Source organism: Cyprinodon tularosa, unplaced genomic scaffold, assembly GCF_016077235.1.
Source record: "Cyprinodon tularosa strain WSP-4 unplaced genomic scaffold, ASM1607723v1 ctg6, whole genome shotgun sequence".
NCBI classification, from domain to species: Eukaryota; Metazoa; Chordata; class Actinopteri; order Cyprinodontiformes; family Cyprinodontidae; genus Cyprinodon; species Cyprinodon tularosa.
Genome location: NW_024039340.1, coordinates 1,602,258 through 1,619,129, shown reverse-complemented (window position 1 = coordinate 1,619,129; position 16,872 = coordinate 1,602,258). Strand labels below are relative to the sequence as shown.

Here is a 16,872-nt window from a genome sequence, read left to right as displayed (position 1 = left end):
CTTTGCTAGGTAAAGATGCATGAAAGATGGAATATGATAGTATTTGCAGGAAAACCCTCTAAAAAAGAGCATGTAGATCAAGCTATTCATTGTTCAGTTTATTCGTACCTGCAGGTGACTCCATGACCTGGGATTATTTCACATACGCCTCCATTCATGCAGTAGTCTGGCTGCAGAGAGCAGGTATTCTGACAGGGCAGTCCATCCACGGTGCTGTAGCCAGGATCACACAGACACTCAGCCTCGTTGGTCAAACTGTTTACCACACAGCGTGAAAACTCGTTGCAGGCCAGGAACTTGCAGGGATCTGCTTGGTCAGCTGAAGCCAACAGGGTTGAAATTTCACCAAAAAGGGCGCGTGGGATGAAAGCAAGAGCAGAGAGGTGTCTATTAACATAAGTGCAGTCTCATCCTGTCTATGGATGAAGCGGAGAGTTTCAAGGGTAAATTAATACTTTCCTGCTTTAACTAAAGCCGTAATTTAATGTATTTACCCACAGTTAAAAACCTACTAAAAGCAAGCGTTCCCTCCACACAATACCTATGGTTTGTTTGATGGCCGCATGTGCAACCACACAACAAATGGTCTGGTAATTCTTTCATTAAATCTTTTATTTTATTGTACTGTATTTCACTTTTTTCTACTTTGATTTGGCATTGGTTAACTATTTGGGTGCACACATTTAGTTGACTCATTTTGTCATTTCTTGCTGTTTGGTTTTCTGTACATTAATATATTTTTCATTTGAGTTGCCAGTTCCTGGGAGGCTGTCATGAGTGAAGCCAGTAAAGGAAAGGAGACCCCAGCTGCAAAGGATCTCCTCATTGACATGGAGGCTTAGTTGGACTCTTCCACTTACATTTAGAAGGGGTGTAGAAAGGGTTTAGGTTTCTGTATTTGGTTTTGTTTTCTATAATAACACTTGGAGAGTTTAATATTTAAGTCCTCTTCCTCATAGTTGCTGATTTAGTATGATGTTGATTAGTTTTGTCTTTTGTTGTAGTTTTGTTTAGGAAAATGTATTTTATGTTTCCCTCTTGTTTCAAAATGTTCTGATAAACCAGTATATATATATATATATATATATATATATATATATATATATATATATATATATATATATATATATATATAGATGCCTTCATCAAGAACTCAATGAAGCTGTGGAAAAAAAGTCTGGAAGCCAATGCAAAGCCAATAGCACAAGTCACCATCAAGTGCGGCATATACCCGGGTGATGCACTATCCCCGCTGCTGTTCTGCATAGGCCTGAACCCCCTCAGCCAGATCATCACAAAGACTGGCTACGGATACCAATTCCGAAGCGGAACAATCATCAGTCACCTCCTCTACATGGATGACATCAAGCTGTATGCCAGGAGTGAGCGAGACATCAAACCACTGATCCACACTACCAGGATCTACAGCAACGACATTGGGATGTCATTCGGACTGGACAAGTGCGGTCGCATGGTCTCAAAGAGAGGGAAGATGATCAGAACCGAGGGGGTTGAACTACCAGAAGGCCACATAACAGATGTTCAGGACAGCTACAAATACCTTGGGGTGCCACAGGCTAACGGAAACCACGAGGAGATGGCAAGAAAGAATGCCACAGCTAAATACCTACAAAGAGTAAGGCAGGTCCTGAAAAGTCAGCTGAATGGGAAAAACAAGATCCAAGCGATCAACACATATGCCCTACCAGTCATCAGATACCCCGCTGGTATAATAAACTGGCCAAAAGAGGAGATAGAGGCTATTGACATCAAGACGAGAAAGCTCCTCACAATGCATGGAGGGTTCCACCCCAAATCCAGCACTCTGAGACTGTATACCAAGCGTAGCGAGGGAGGCCGAGGGCTAGTGAGTGTCAAGACCACTGTCCAGGATGAAACAACTAAGATCCAGGAGTACATCAGAAAGATGGCCCCCAAAGACAAATGGCTCGGTGAGTACCTCAGGCAGGAGAAAACCGAAAGTGATTACAAGAAAGAGGAAGGAGAACCATCATGGAGGGACAAGCCGCTGCACGGCGTATACCACAGACAAATAGAAGAACTGGCTGATATCAAAAAATCCTACCAGTGGCTGGAAAAGGCTGGACTGAAGGACAGCACAGAGGCACTAATCATGGCAGCACAAGAACAGGCACTCAGTACAAGATCAATAGAGGCCAGGGTCTACCACACCAGGCAGGACCCCGATGCAGACTGTGCAAAGATGCCTCTGAAACAATACAGCACATAACAGCGGGGTGTAAAATGCAGGCAGGAAGTGCATACATGGAACGCCAAAACCAGGTAGCTGTCATAGTGTACAGGAACATCTGCCATGAGTATGGGCTGGAAGTCCCAAGGTCAAAATGGAAGACACCTCCTAAGGTAGTTGAGAATGACCGAGCTAAGATCCTATTGGACTTCAAGATCCAGACTGACAAAAAGGTGATGGCTAACCAACCAGACATCGTGTTGATCGACAAACAGCAGAAGAAGGCAGTAGTGATAGATGTGGCAATCCCAAGCGACATCAACATCAAGAAGAAAGAACACGAGAAGCTTGAGAAATACCAAGGACTGAAGGAGGAGCTAGAAAAGATGTGGAAAGTGAGAGCAGCAGTGGTGCCAGTGGTAATTGGAGCACTGGGGGCTGTGACCCCCAAACTGGGAGAGTGGCTACAGCAGATTCCAGGTGAAACATCAGAGGTCTCTGTCCAGAAGGGCGCAGTCCTAGGAACAGCTAAGATACTGCGCAGAACCCTCAAACTCCCAGGCCTCTGGTAGAGGACCCGAGCTTGAGGATGACACATACCACCCCATGAGGGGTGAGAAAACAGTTTTTTTTATATATATATATATATATATGTTTCCCTTGTGTGTCAGGGAGGTAAGTCTTTTCCTGTGTCAGGTTTGGATTATGCTGATTTTTGTCATTTGTTTTCCTTGATGAGCCCAGTCTTGTTTGAACTTTTGAACTTTAGTTTTGCTAAATACATTTGTTATCATTTTTTCATCAATGACTTCCCTGTGCTTCTCTGATTTTTTGGCTCGGTCCCTCACAGTTTGGTAAGAGGAAATGTAGTTTCCAAATAACAATGATTAACATATCTGAAAACATTATAACAAAAAGTCACTACAAATAGCACTTTCTGTAAGGTCAACACTCACACCATTCTTTATTACTGTAACACCTGTAAGGTCAACAATCATTTGATAAGAACCTGCCTGACTACATCAAGTAAATGGTGAATGGCCTGTGCTTATAAAGCGCTTTGGTCAAGTCACAAGACTTGTTTTGACTTTGTTTTCCTTACATTCCAGCCTATAAAACAAAATTGTCCCCATCCCCCCATCCAACGCCCCCGTTTTGAGATTTGACGCCGGGACAGCCCTTGAAGCATCACAAGCGCTCCCTCTCAGCTGCTGTCTTTATGCATGATTCCCCTCATATTATGCTTAATAAAGTCTGGCTGCTATTAATTAAGTCCACATGCAATGTTCAGCTCTGCAGCAAATTAAATCACCTTTAAAACAAGGGTAAGCATGGCTAATTTAAATAGTGCAGCCCAGATATATAGCCGGGCTTAAATGGCACATAGGCAGATCTGATCCTGCATTATTGCACACTGTTAGATAATTAGATAAAAAATTTTATTGGCCATCAAAATACTTTAGTGTGATTTTCGGGGTAAAGTTGTTGTGTAAAAGCAATAAGCACAATTTGAAATAATTTGGCATATTCTGGAGAGGTTTGGATAAGTTGACGACTCCAGAAGTTAAAAGGCCTGTATCTCTGGAACTGTTATACCTAGAGGTCTGAAATGATCTGCAGTTGTTGTTGACATCAGGCAGAATAAAAATAAAACAATGACACATGACTATTTTCAAGCATGTCTTTGTTGCTGCTATTCACAAAAGACCTATTATTTTCAAGAAGAAAAAAACATTTTCATTTATATATTCAGAAACTAGAAGGTATTAGCTTTTAAAATGTAATTTGGGCTTACAATTCCTTAGTTATTTGCTTTTCTATTTGGTTATGCAAAAAAAGGGAGGATTATTCAGATTTAGGTGGGTGTTAAGAGGTTTTAAACAGATCAGACCTGCTTAAAAAACCTGTGGTTGAAATAAAACAATTGTTAACCACAGCAATCTAAAACCCTTACTGACAGTTACGTAAGCCTCTTAGAGAATCGTTGCTGCCAAGCCTGGTCTAACAATTTATTAGTCTAAAGTGTGAAATATATGTATAGCTTGGTCATTTTTAGCTCTATTATATTTTGTTGTTTATGAACTGCTTGTTGTTTTCACTTGAGTCTTATTCATCCGTCACGCTTATTCCTCCAGGGCTCATGAGCTGTCTACGGGTGAGGTACACCCTCAACAGGTCACCAGTCCATCATAGGGTAACACAGAAACAATCAACAATTCACATACACAAATTCTAAGGAGAATTTAGAGAAGCCAATTTAACCTAACAGTCATGTTTTTGGACTGATGGAGGAAGCCAGAGTACCAGGAGAGAACCCACACATGCACATGGAGAACATGCAAACTCCATGTAGAAAGATGCTAGGACAGGATTTGAACCAAGAACCTTCTTGCTGCAAGGCAGCAGTGCTACCCACTGTGCCACTGTGCCACTCTGTCAGTCTTAAATCAACATTTATCTAATTAGTTCATATGTCAAAGATCCTTGTTTTACTTATAGAGATGTCAAATGTTTGTAAATATCCCTTTTCTAACCAGAACAAATCAAATGAAAAGATTATAGGTGAAGAGCTTTACAAAGACAAGCTAACACTTCACAAAGAACTGCTCACCTGGTTCAATCTCCAAAGATCGACTGTCAATCTCTATGTCAAGCCGATTAGACGCCGCATTGCAGAAGTCCTCCAGCACGCAGTGCACAGCTTCTGTGACGTTGTAAGGTACTGGCTTGTCCAGTTTCATCCTGCTGTTTACTACCACACTCCCATTCCTGAAGTTTAGAATCTCCAGCTGCTTAAATCCAGTCAAATTGGACTGTAAATATGGCAAAAGCTGTACAAAGACAGAAGAGAGATCAATCAGGTGCTGCTCTTAGAATGTCCAAAAACACACATATTTTAGTGATTATAATGAAGAGAAAATAGTTTTAAATTCATCTGAAGAAACTGAATAAAGAATTAATGCAGAATTTGTTATTGTTTTAAAGTCAGTTAAAGACAGAAAAACAAATTTCTAATGTTATTTATCCTCCCTTTTCATGCTCCATCAGTAACGGCGCTCAAGTTTTCATTTCACAGTTGGTTTTTATTATTCAGGGCACATATAAGAGTGAATCCTATGAATAGTTCATAATTAAATTTTGATGTGAGCATGAAAGGCTGCCTTTGCTGCCATTGATTGTACAATTAGATGCAGAACAAAATAGGAGTTTGATTTATAAGCACCGGTGCAGTGAAAATACTAATTCTGGATATTAAAACGATGTGAACAAAAAAAAAAGATGAAAAAGATGAGATATTTAATGAAATGTCTGCATGACATGAAAGCATTCTCAAACACAAAAGCTATTTAGATTAAATAATGTTTGGTAAAGCATTTAGGTTTGGGCTTTGCCGGAGCAGTCAGGCATTCAGGTATAAAAATCCTTTCCTCAATTATAAAGTTATAGATTTAAAGCAATCAATATAGAGAAAATATCTGCTTCATACTGAGTCTTTAAGAAATTGTAAGGGATCTACTTTTAGATCCGTGTTTTAACTAAAATGTATCTGGACTGTTAAATGAAACCCAGGTAATGAAATATGGATTTCATAAGCAGAGGTGTCAAAAGTATTTATGTTTATTATTCAAGCAGAAATATAAATCCTACTGTTTAAAAATACTCTTGTAGAAGTTAGACAATCAACTTAAGCTTTTTACCCAAGTAAAAGTGTAAAAGTTCCATTTCTAAAACTATTATTTTAGAAATTATAGTTATGTATATTGTAAAAGCAATGCAGTAAAAAATGTTAAGGACAGATACTTTAAACTTTATACTGGTTACTGAGCTACTATATTAAAGGAACATTTTTCTACACTTCTGGAGTATTTATTTTTTGCAGCATTGAATCGAAACACAAAGAAATTAATTGTCTGAATTAAACTAATTATTTTGATGGGGGTTTTTTAATCGTTTTTAAGAAACCAACAGGCCAAATCAAAAATGAACTTAAATAAAAAAAAAATGACAAGTCTATATCTAAAATATAAGGAGTAATATGTAATTGGTAGAAGTATAACGTTTTCTAAAAAATAATTAATCCAGTAAAATATAGACACAATTTAGGATGCTAACAAAGTATTTGTACTTTGTCATTTGACACTTTTGTTTGAAAGCAAGATTTTACAAAATATATCACTTATTAAAGAGCATTGTTAAGCCAACAATTCTTTGAGTTTCAAATTAGTTTTTTCAATAAAACAAAAATCAAATTTTCTTGGTTTATAGTATAAAGGGGGTATTTGAAGATAAGATCCCGGAAACTGTGTAAACTGAAAACATGGTTTAAATAAGAAAAACTAAATTACCTTGTTCCTTTTCCAAAGCTGTTTGTCATCTGTTAGATAAATCTGGTTTAAATTAAACTTAACAGGTTGAACATAAACCAATAGAGGTCAAAACTGAGTCATATCTGTTTATGTTTTTCTTATATTGGTTCCCATATGTAGTTGGTCCAATTCTCTCACAAACTGCTTTTAGGAGTTTTAAGTTGGCAGAAACTCAATATGATATTACATATGCATCAAGCGGCTTTCTAAACAGTATGTAAACCTAAGTTTAGTTGATGTTACACTAAATCCCAGTTAGTATGTCATGTTTAAAACAGAATATCTCTTCTAAAGTGGTTTTACTACTAATTTAGCCTAAACTGTGTCCATTTTTTTCAGTAAAAGGTGATCCATGTCTCCTGGCTGAGTGAATTGTAGAACAACTCTCAACATCAAGAGATTTCTTATTTTGCTCATCATTCATGAAGACCTGTGGCTCTTCTCAATAATGCCTTGAGGTACTGAGGTATGCAGGCATTGCGTAAAAGTAAAAAAAAAAAAAAAAAACAATCCACTGGACTTTGTTTCCGAGGTTTGAAGACGTTTCACTTCTCCTCCAGGAAGCTTTCTCAATTCAAAATGTCTGGATTCGCATTGAGTTTGAGGCTTTATATAGGCAAGGCCTGGTATTGCTTGGAAAAATGCAAATTGATGCAGGCATTGGTTAACAACCAGCTCGAAAGCATTGATTCCAGCGAAGGTCTTAACCACTGGATAGAGCTATTCATACTTTTTCTTTCCTTCTGTGTTTAGGATCATTGCGGATTTTAAAGGCTTCCATTAGGTCAAGCTTTAGCGATCAGACATGTTTCTGCCTCACATTTTACTACACAATATTGGTATATAAGGTGAAATGCTGCATACCAGCTCAGTTCTAACTTAATTTAAGACTTTTTTTAAGGCCGGATATTGGTTTAATTTGACTTTAAGTCCTTGAAGGTGAAGAATGCTCTACTTGTTTGTTAGAATCACTTTAAAGGTGTGTGTGCTTAGAAATTGGCATTAATATTAAGGCTACGGACAAGGCACAAGACACACTCTACTGCATCTAATTTAGTCATTTATCTTTTTATTGCAGCCTAAATATTTAATATGCATGCCTTGTAGTATTTCATATTAATAAGATAAGGGAGCTAGGACAAATAGAACAGTCTCGCTTTGCACAGTGCCATCCCAATCTACATCTAAGTAGAGAAAATTGATGCAGTTATCACATTACATTATAAAAGTGTAAAATATTTATAGAATGATCAAAATGTCCAGTGTTTTCAACAGCTAAAGCTGTACGTTAACTTTTGACTGAAATGTTACTACTTTTTACTATTTCAGTTTCAGATGTAAAACACAGAACTATTGATATTTTATTATAAACTCTCAAAAGTCAGTGATTTTATCTGAATTTTAGGTGATAGGCTAACAAAATTTTGGAAAATTTCCCTGGATTTCCAGGGATATTTTTTTTTTAATGGCGCAGCAATCATAGCTGCATTTTTATTTTATTTTTTTCTGGAGAATGACCAGCTTTCCACATCCAGAGGTTTAAATCTTTACCTGTTTTCAAAGCAACTCTGGATTTTTGGGGTAATATTTAATGTATTCTGCAACACATTGGTACTTTGCATGTAGTCCCAATAGCATAATTTCATCTAAGCAGAGCACCATTTTCCATATTTGCTCTGCCGTTACTTGGTGAATAACTACTAATAATAACTAACTAATAATAGCTACTTTAATAATATATGTATCATAGTTTTAAAGCTGGTGGTTAGTCATTTTAAAATTGTTTTATTTACTAATCATTTAAAGGCGGTTGGTTTCAAAGGATTGTTCTTATGAAGTCAGTGTAGTAAATTGAAATACAAGCCACATTGTTTGTTTATTTTCATTAATAAAACTCTAACTAAATGAACATCTCTGTTGGATAACGTCTCCCACCCCATGCATGAAGCTGGTGCTGAAATGGAGAGCTCCTTCAGTGACAGACTGCTGCACCCTAAATGCACCAGGGGGCGTTATCACAGATCCTTCCTCCCAGTAGATGGAAGACTCTAGAACCACCACTGATCCCAACAACCTCAATAAGTTGTTACATCCAGGCTAATTTTGCACAGTTTCTACCTTAGTCAGTTAAATAACATGCTGCTGTCATTTTGCACGTCTCTGATGTTGCTGCTATTTTCAAATATCCATTACTGTAAAAATGCCCATAGCTGGATATTGGTTATTTATCCACCAGGTTAGGGTTACATTACAGTATTTTATTTGTTTATTTTTTAACTCTTCACTGTTATGTTATTCTTATACATTTTTCTAAGGTTCTCATTTGTGTGACCATTTTTTTCTACAATCTTTGTGCTTCTGTAAACACCAGAATTTCCCTATTGTGAAACAATGAAGGGATTTCTATTCTATTCTAAAAAAAACAAAAACATTAAACAGTGTGATTGTATGTGATAAATTGTAAAAATAAATAAATAAATAAATATATATATATATATATATATATATATATATATATATATATATATATATATATATATATATATATATACCCTGATAAATCTGAATATATACTATAAGAATTGACAACAGTGAGGTTATTTAGGAGGGGGAGGAAGTCAGACCAGCTAAAGTAATGGACCACCGGTGATGTCATTAATCTGAACTGGAATCTTTCCAACCTCTCCAAGTTTACTACAAATGACATGGCCGTCAACCTGCTGCAGTGTGAGAGGAAGAGATTACGATGCTTTAGCAGGCTTGACCATTGAGGGAGGAGATAAAGGTCCTTAAAGAGCTTCGCTTTAGACAGGTTAGTTCTACTATCACTGTCCAACAGTTTACAGAGGCAGATTCTTTGCTATTGAAAATATACGGTATTGCAGAACTGCTACCAGATGGTCTAGAGGGGAACAACTTGCAAAGAGTTTGGACAGTGTTTACTTGTCCAACTGCAAACAGCAACAAGGATTTTTCAGCTGTGATCTTTTTCGTGCAAAAAAAAAGCAAGACTTTGGAGAACAATCCTATGGTTTAGAAACAAATCTCTCTGATTTCTGCTGCAAACCTTCCATAGACATCCAACCTCACCCAGAGCCAAAACTGCATGCTTACATACATAGTTACACATGTATCTACTGGTTCTTCCTTTGAAACAAAAGTGCAGTGCCCTCTTGCAGGAATCATCAACGTGTCACAGGTAATTTTGATGTTAGGAGGAATAAACACATTCTAAACTCCATGTCCAATTATTTTAGGGTTGCTTCACCAACCAGTAGGTACAGGAGTAATCTGAGCTACCAGGGGTTAATAATACATACATATATCTACATACAGGTGTTTGGGAGGCATTTAATATGCAGGATAGACAAACAGCCAGTAAAGCATTCACTGTCCGTTTAAATGGGCTGATTAAAAAGTAGTAATATTTAGCAGTTCCTAAAGATGCCTGCTTTGGTTCTATTTATTTCTAAACCAGCTTAGATCATTTAGAAAATTTAAGACCTAGCCCATTTAAAGGAAAATATTTATGCAACTCCTAAGGCATCACCAACAGCTGATAAAGAGTGATAAATACTTACCGGATTAAACATCTGAACACTAGTTCTGCCAAGAAGCTAAATTCATTTGTTAACAAACAAAATCCAAGGTTTGGACAACCACTAAAAATTGGAGATGGAGTATCACTTTAATCACTTATACAGCACGTTTAATTTCATTGTACCGGTACTTTAAATTGTTTGTTTTGATGTTGGGCTGTTGTATGTAAAGGACATATGGGTTACCTCAGACAGATATGATCATCTTCTCTGAAATTCTCTTCCCATCTCCTCCATGATATTAATGTCCATCTTACCAAGCACCTCCCCCAGCTAGCCCTATAGCAACCACCTGATTCACTGTTTCAATGCATCTGCTCATGTTAAAGATTAAGCTTTTATGTTTTTCTTTCTTATTAAATGCAAAACAAACCTGCATACCAAATCAAAAAGCGTATTTCCGAATAAATTTGGTAAAACATACATGCAGAACAAAATCCAAGAAACCAACAAAATGACTGATGATTTCAAATGGATAAGTTATATTTCACTTCATGTTGCACTTTTAGGTGTAATGCATACAGATGGTCATGTAAACACAAACACCTTCTAACTAAGAAGACTGAAACCAGTACTGACACCATGTGTGTGGTGCAAGAGCTGATGGGAACTCATGTAAGCTACTTACTGCACGTCACAAACCAAAGACCAGGAAGCGGAAGGTCTTATGACTGAAAGCTTACACAGTTTTAGCCATGCTAACAGCATAAAGAGCAGCAAGACACTCCTAAAGTATTTACACAACTGGTAACACCTCATTCTTAAAAATACCCATTGTATGGTTTAGAATAATATGCATATATTTGTGTGATTAATATTAAAGGCGTTACATGTAAAAAAAAAAAAAAAAAAAACTGCAACATGGTTAAAAATGTAAAATAACTCCTCTGTTATGTCCTGTACTGTTTGCTGTTTTTGTCCAAATAAAAGAAATAAACTCCTCAACTCCTCAAATGATTATACATCACATTTGCCTTGTATTAGTCATTTATTAGACGGTTTTATCAAAACCAACTAACAATAAACAGAGTAAAATTATTGTTGGTGCAACATTAGGATACATAACAACCTAAATAAGTTGATGTGTTTCAAAATAAGAGAAAAAATAAAAATTAACAAAATCCAAAATCTCATAGTTTTGTTTACATAATTACGTCTTAATAGTGTAGTTGTGGCTGTAGTTTCTTCACTTTATAAAATCCGGTCTGCATGTAACATATAACACATGTATCACTTTATTTGGATTTAGTTTTACATATGCATATATATACATTCATATATATATATATATATATACAGAAGAGATATATGTGTATATATTTTTATCTTTTTTATTTTTATCTTGGTTGGTTGTGTATATATATATATATATATATATATATATATATATATATATATATATATATATATATATATATATATACATATATATATAAAACTGTAACCGGAGCGTGTAATAAAAGTAATTTCCCTCTGGGATTATTAAAGTATTTCTGATTCTGATAAGGGAGGGAATAGGAAAGCTGAAATGTTTCCACTGGATATTAAATCCCCAAGGATGGCCTAAAACTGGTTCTTTTTTTTTTGGAAATAAACAGTACAATTTAAGAAACATTAAATAAAAAAGCCAGAAGGATTTAGTATGATTTTGTATTTTAGCCCATACATTTTAGAAAGTAATAAGTAAATTTCGTAAATAAATTATCTGGAGTTCTATTTGCTGTCCAAGTACTCTGGAAATTATAAATTTAATAAATTACAAGAAAACACTTAATTTCCAATTTTGATAGATTTACCAAGCAAGTTATAGAAATCTTACCAGTATGTCACCAGTAATTAAGTTACCAGTAATTTAAATTTAAGTTATCTAGGAAACCAGGAAGCACAAAAAAGTATGTTCCATTACAGGAACTATTGAAAATATTCTAGTACTATTATAGTAAAAATAAGTGTTATTTTTAAGTACTGGTAAAGTTCAGAAAAGTAATAAGTAAGGTTCAATGAGAGGTCAAATAAAACGTGCAGTAAACCTAATAATAAAAAATACAATCAGTTCTAAAGCCTGTAAAGATACTCATTAACTTCCTGAAAAATTACATGAATGTTCCATGCAAGTAACCAGTAAGTTGAAAGAAGGTTCTGGAAAGTTATTTTTCAATAAGAAGAGCCACTATAACCAAACTTTATGCTTCCTCACCAGTAAACTGTAAGAAAAGTAGCGAATAATAGCTGTGAGCAAGTTCTAAGAAAGTAACTATCCAAATTCAAGAGTGTGATCTTTAAGTTCCAGGAAAAACCCAGAATGTAGCAAATATCTGCCAGTTCAGTGAAAGTTTCAGGGAAAGCACTTTCAATAAAAATGAATAGAAGTACGCTGTAAGTTTAAGGACAGTATCCATTCCAGCCAGCTTTTGTAAAATTGCCAAGTTATTAAGTTTAAATGTTTTTTTTTTAAAAGAAGTTCCTGAAAGGTACCTGCTGGTACTCCATATATGCTGAAAGTTTTTATTTTAAGAAAGTCCTAAGCAGCAAGCATTTAGCTTAGGAATATAGCATGTATATTCTGTGAAAGTGTCTGCATCCCTCCTACTGTCTAACATGAAATTAAAGAGAGGCCCCTGGACTATAAAAGTTATGAAGAGCCAGCCAATCAGCTTTGAACCACACCTCCACGAAAGCAATCGGCATCCAAAGTTCATCTTAAAAGGCCTCCGATATGCGCTGTCTGCTCCTGTGCGCAGGTGGCGGACGCGCTGTGACTTCATTCAGATGACACCGTTTCAGCCCACATCCAGCCCCTCCTACACCATCGTAGCTAAAGCTTCATCAGTGTCATTCCTCCCGGACTCTTACCCTGTCTCATCTTAACCGGTCTGGCAGAAGACCGCCATGTTGAGCCTGGTTCTGCCAGAGATTTCTTCCCAATGGGGAGTTTTTCCTCTCCACTGTCGCTTCATGCTTGCTCATCATGCACAGGTTCTCTCAACCTGTGTTATCCAAACTGGACTTCCATCCTCCAGGTCCCTGAGTGAAGCTCTATAAGCTCACGCAGTCCACTGGATCTCCCCATAAAGCTTAGCAGACCGTCTCGCTAACCAGCAGTCTACAGACTGACCAACTTTCTCTATCTCCACTCCACCACCAGTTTCAGGTCTGGGGGAAAACAGCCCTATTCTTAGCTCTTGTTCATGCATATCTATAAAAAAAAAGCGCTGTGTTTCCTGCCGAGGTCTGAGCGCCAAAGACAAAGTAATTGTATCAAAAAATTTCTCCCAATTGACTTTTTGAAACTTATTGAAATGCTGTTAACTACTGATCTGCATTTTCATGCTTCATCATTTTTCCAAGTTTGTTAGGATTTGAAATCTTAACCAAACATGCATATCATATTAATCAATTAATTTTCTCAAACTTCTCTGACTATTTTAATGTGTCATACGACACAGAAGTCAGTTATGAAAGAAGAGAAGAAAAAATAAAATGAAACATTTTATCAGCAGCTTGTTTGGAGGTCAAAAATATGGACTCACATTTCACAAGCTAACCAAACACTTGCTGAGAAAGAAAGCAAATACCTATTTCCTATAAGCTTTTTTATTTCAACATAAATCTGTATTGTCAGAGTTTTTACAAAAATACATAAATGCAACCAAGGTGGAAATTAATGACAAGGGAAAAGCTCTAACCCAGTTTTGTCCTTATTTGCCCTCTTAATTACTTTCTTTTGTCTCTATATTCTAGTTGTTTTTGTTGCATTTTCTGTTGTTTTACACAATAAAAGCCTGTAATTGAACAACTGTAACACTGTTTTACTCTGATACAGTGGTTATTTGTGCTTTCGGCTTTGAAAATGCAAAAAAAATCTAACAGAAGAGTAACTTTGGTACAAACAAAAATGTAAAAGTTCAATACTTTGTAAAACAGAAATTCAGGCAGTTTAGCAACAATTTGAGTGTTGCACATTTTAGATATGTACAATTTCTGTAAATTGGATTTACCCTGCTTGGCTTTATATCATTACCTAAATGTTTCCTCTCATATTCACTCAAATCTTACATTAAAATCAAACAAAAATCACATTCATAAAATAAATACATAAACACATGTTATGAAAGCATGTAGTGTTTAGAATAATGCCAGAAATGTAATACAAGGATAGACCAGAACAATAGCAATATGAAGTGAATATTAATCAAATATACTGTACATTTTTGTATAACCTTCAATAGAAGCAAAGTTGCATTATTACCCAAAAGATTAAGGCAAACAGCAGAAAAGAACAGCAGGCAACTACAGTGTAATACAAGAATGAAAGCAAAGTTAGAAATGTGCAAATGTTAGTAAGATCAGGTGCTTTTGGTTTTACTGCATACTGGAAGTTTGTTAGTGAACAAAGTGAAAGATTGTGCTCGCTTTACAAGGCGGAGAGAAAGTTCCAATATGGAAAAGATAATCATGTAAAAATATACCGGTATGGAGGCTAAAGTCGTCTGTCTCCCAGGCCCAGATTTACTGGAAGCTCCAGGGTTTGGCTGGTTTGTGGACCCAAAGTGCTGTGTCTAAGTGAAACAGAACAATTTCATACCACAAATGTTTGTAGGCTGAGACAGTGACTTCTCTGAAACAAAAGAGTCAGCAAACTGCAGTTTTTTGACTATTTTCAAAGCCATGCATCACCTAGATAAATTATCTCCGGTTATGCCTCCCATTAGCCACAGCAAACAGATGTTCCAGTTTTCCTCTCCAATAATATGGTGCAACGACAATTGCAACATTTTATAAAATAGTTTAGCACGTTATTGAAAAATAAAGTATGACAATGAGACATGCAGAAGAATAATATCCAAGATAAAAGCTGGTGTACCTACCAGTTCAAGGAAGGTATTCTCCAGTGATTTATACTCCGGGGAGCTCTTGTTGAACAGGTCATCAGTGAACATCATGTTAGTGACTCTCAAGCTAAAGAAAACCACCAACTCTTTGTTCTTCTCCACAGCTGTCATCAGAGGTGTGCTGGCTTGTCTCATGGCAGGAGCGGCTGTAGATCCATACGGACCTTCATCGGACTCTGAGGCAAATCCACTACCGCTCTCCTCTTCCTGAGGGTCTGTTACTCCCTCTCCCTCTTTGACGTTGGGATTATCTATAGGAAGCGTTACGTTGGCCGGGGTTACTTCACCATTCCCTCCAATCAGATCATACCTGACCTCACCAGCTTCATCTCGATCCACAGGGGAGGGCAAAGGCCTCTCATCTGATTCAGCTTCGCTGCCCTGGAAGGTGTCCTCAGCAGATGAACGGGTGGAAGCTGGGACAGCTGGCTCAGAGGTATTTACTTCCTGAGCTGTGGGAGCTGTAGATTGTGGTGGGTCAAGGTTAACCTCAGGAGGAGCATCAATTGGATCTTCAACAGGCTGGGAGCTAGAAGTTCCTCTCGGATGCTCTGTGCTGTCCACACGAACTAGATCCAGATCTGGAGAAGAGACATATGAGAGCAGAGGATGTCATTTATATATAGGCCATAGTCAGACCATGGGTGTCCCTTATTACAGGTGACAACCGTAGCAAATAAACACAAGTCCAATTCCTGTGCATACCATTGCAAGAAAAAAAATGGGTTATGAAATGGGTCAGAATGAGCTGTATTTAATCTGTTTTTCTCCTAAAATGATTATATCATAAATTTAAAGGCAATTTCAGAGGGATTGTATAGGTAAACATTAGGTCTCCTTTAAGAAGTTGTTCACCTTTCCTCTCATTTAACATAATCATACTTTTCTTTGGCATTTCAATACTTTCTTGTTTAGGTTGTAGTTTAAGTTCTCACGTTTTTCTTTTTAGTACTTGTTAGGATTTTAGTCTAAAGAAAATAAATTAACTAAAATAATGTAAACTTAATTGATCTCACAATGGAGAAATTAACTTTCTGCATTTAACTAATCCAGCAGTCTGCTGTCACTGCTCCCCAAAGGGAGTTGTTTCAAACTCACAACCTCTGGATTCTAAGCTCTATCTCTTAAATCCCCTACAATTTTTCTCTGCATTTAACCCATCCCCTTGGGGAGCAGTGGGTTGCTATGGCGCCCGGGGAGCAGTGTGGAGTTAAGGGTCTTGCTCAGGAACCCAGAGTGGAGGCTGTGGGGATTGAACCAGGTACTTGCAGCCCTCTCATAGCACAAGAGCGCTACTCTAACCCACAAGGCCAACACTCCCCTAAAAAATAAAAATAAATTGAACTTTATTGATCTCATAATGGAGAAATTAACTCTCTGCATTTAACTAATCCCCTTTGGGGAGCAGTGGGCTGCCACTTTGCAGCGCACCGGGTGTTGGGGGTTTGTGGGAGTGGGTTTCAAACTCACAACCTCAGGATTTCAAGCCCTATGCCATATGGTGGGAAAAACACAGAGATTAAGGACAGGTTGACTTTTTCCACATACCTCTATATCTGTTTTAGTGTCAAATAATACCTTATCATCTGTTATTTACTGATCTGCTTGGTTTAGGTCTTGTGTTTCTGAAAAATATACTCTAAAAATGATACATAGTGAATTATTTTTTTTTTTATGATAATCCAACTAAACTAAAACCTTTATCGTCACTGTATGGGAACTAGCAATCTTAAAAATAAATAATAAACACATCCTCCGCCAATTTCAATCAAAATATTGAGAATAAAGTTAATAGTTCTGAT

At 36.8% G+C, this 16,872-nt stretch overlaps 1 protein-coding gene across 1 annotated transcript in view; it reads right to left on the bottom strand.

The window, feature by feature from the left end:
- The window catches only part of impg1b (interphotoreceptor matrix proteoglycan 1b), a 49,639-nt gene that overhangs the window by 7,862 nt on the left and 24,905 nt on the right, over positions 1-16,872 (bottom strand). The window contains exons 11-14 of the mRNA XM_038307025.1: positions 15,047-15,651; positions 14,648-14,737; positions 4,824-5,043; positions 109-319 (exon numbers count right to left, since the gene is read on the bottom strand). Coding sequence (XP_038162953.1) covers positions 109-319; positions 4,824-5,043; positions 14,648-14,737; positions 15,047-15,651 — 1,126 coding nt within the window. The remainder of the gene's footprint in view (positions 1-108; positions 320-4,823; positions 5,044-14,647; positions 14,738-15,046; positions 15,652-16,872) is intronic.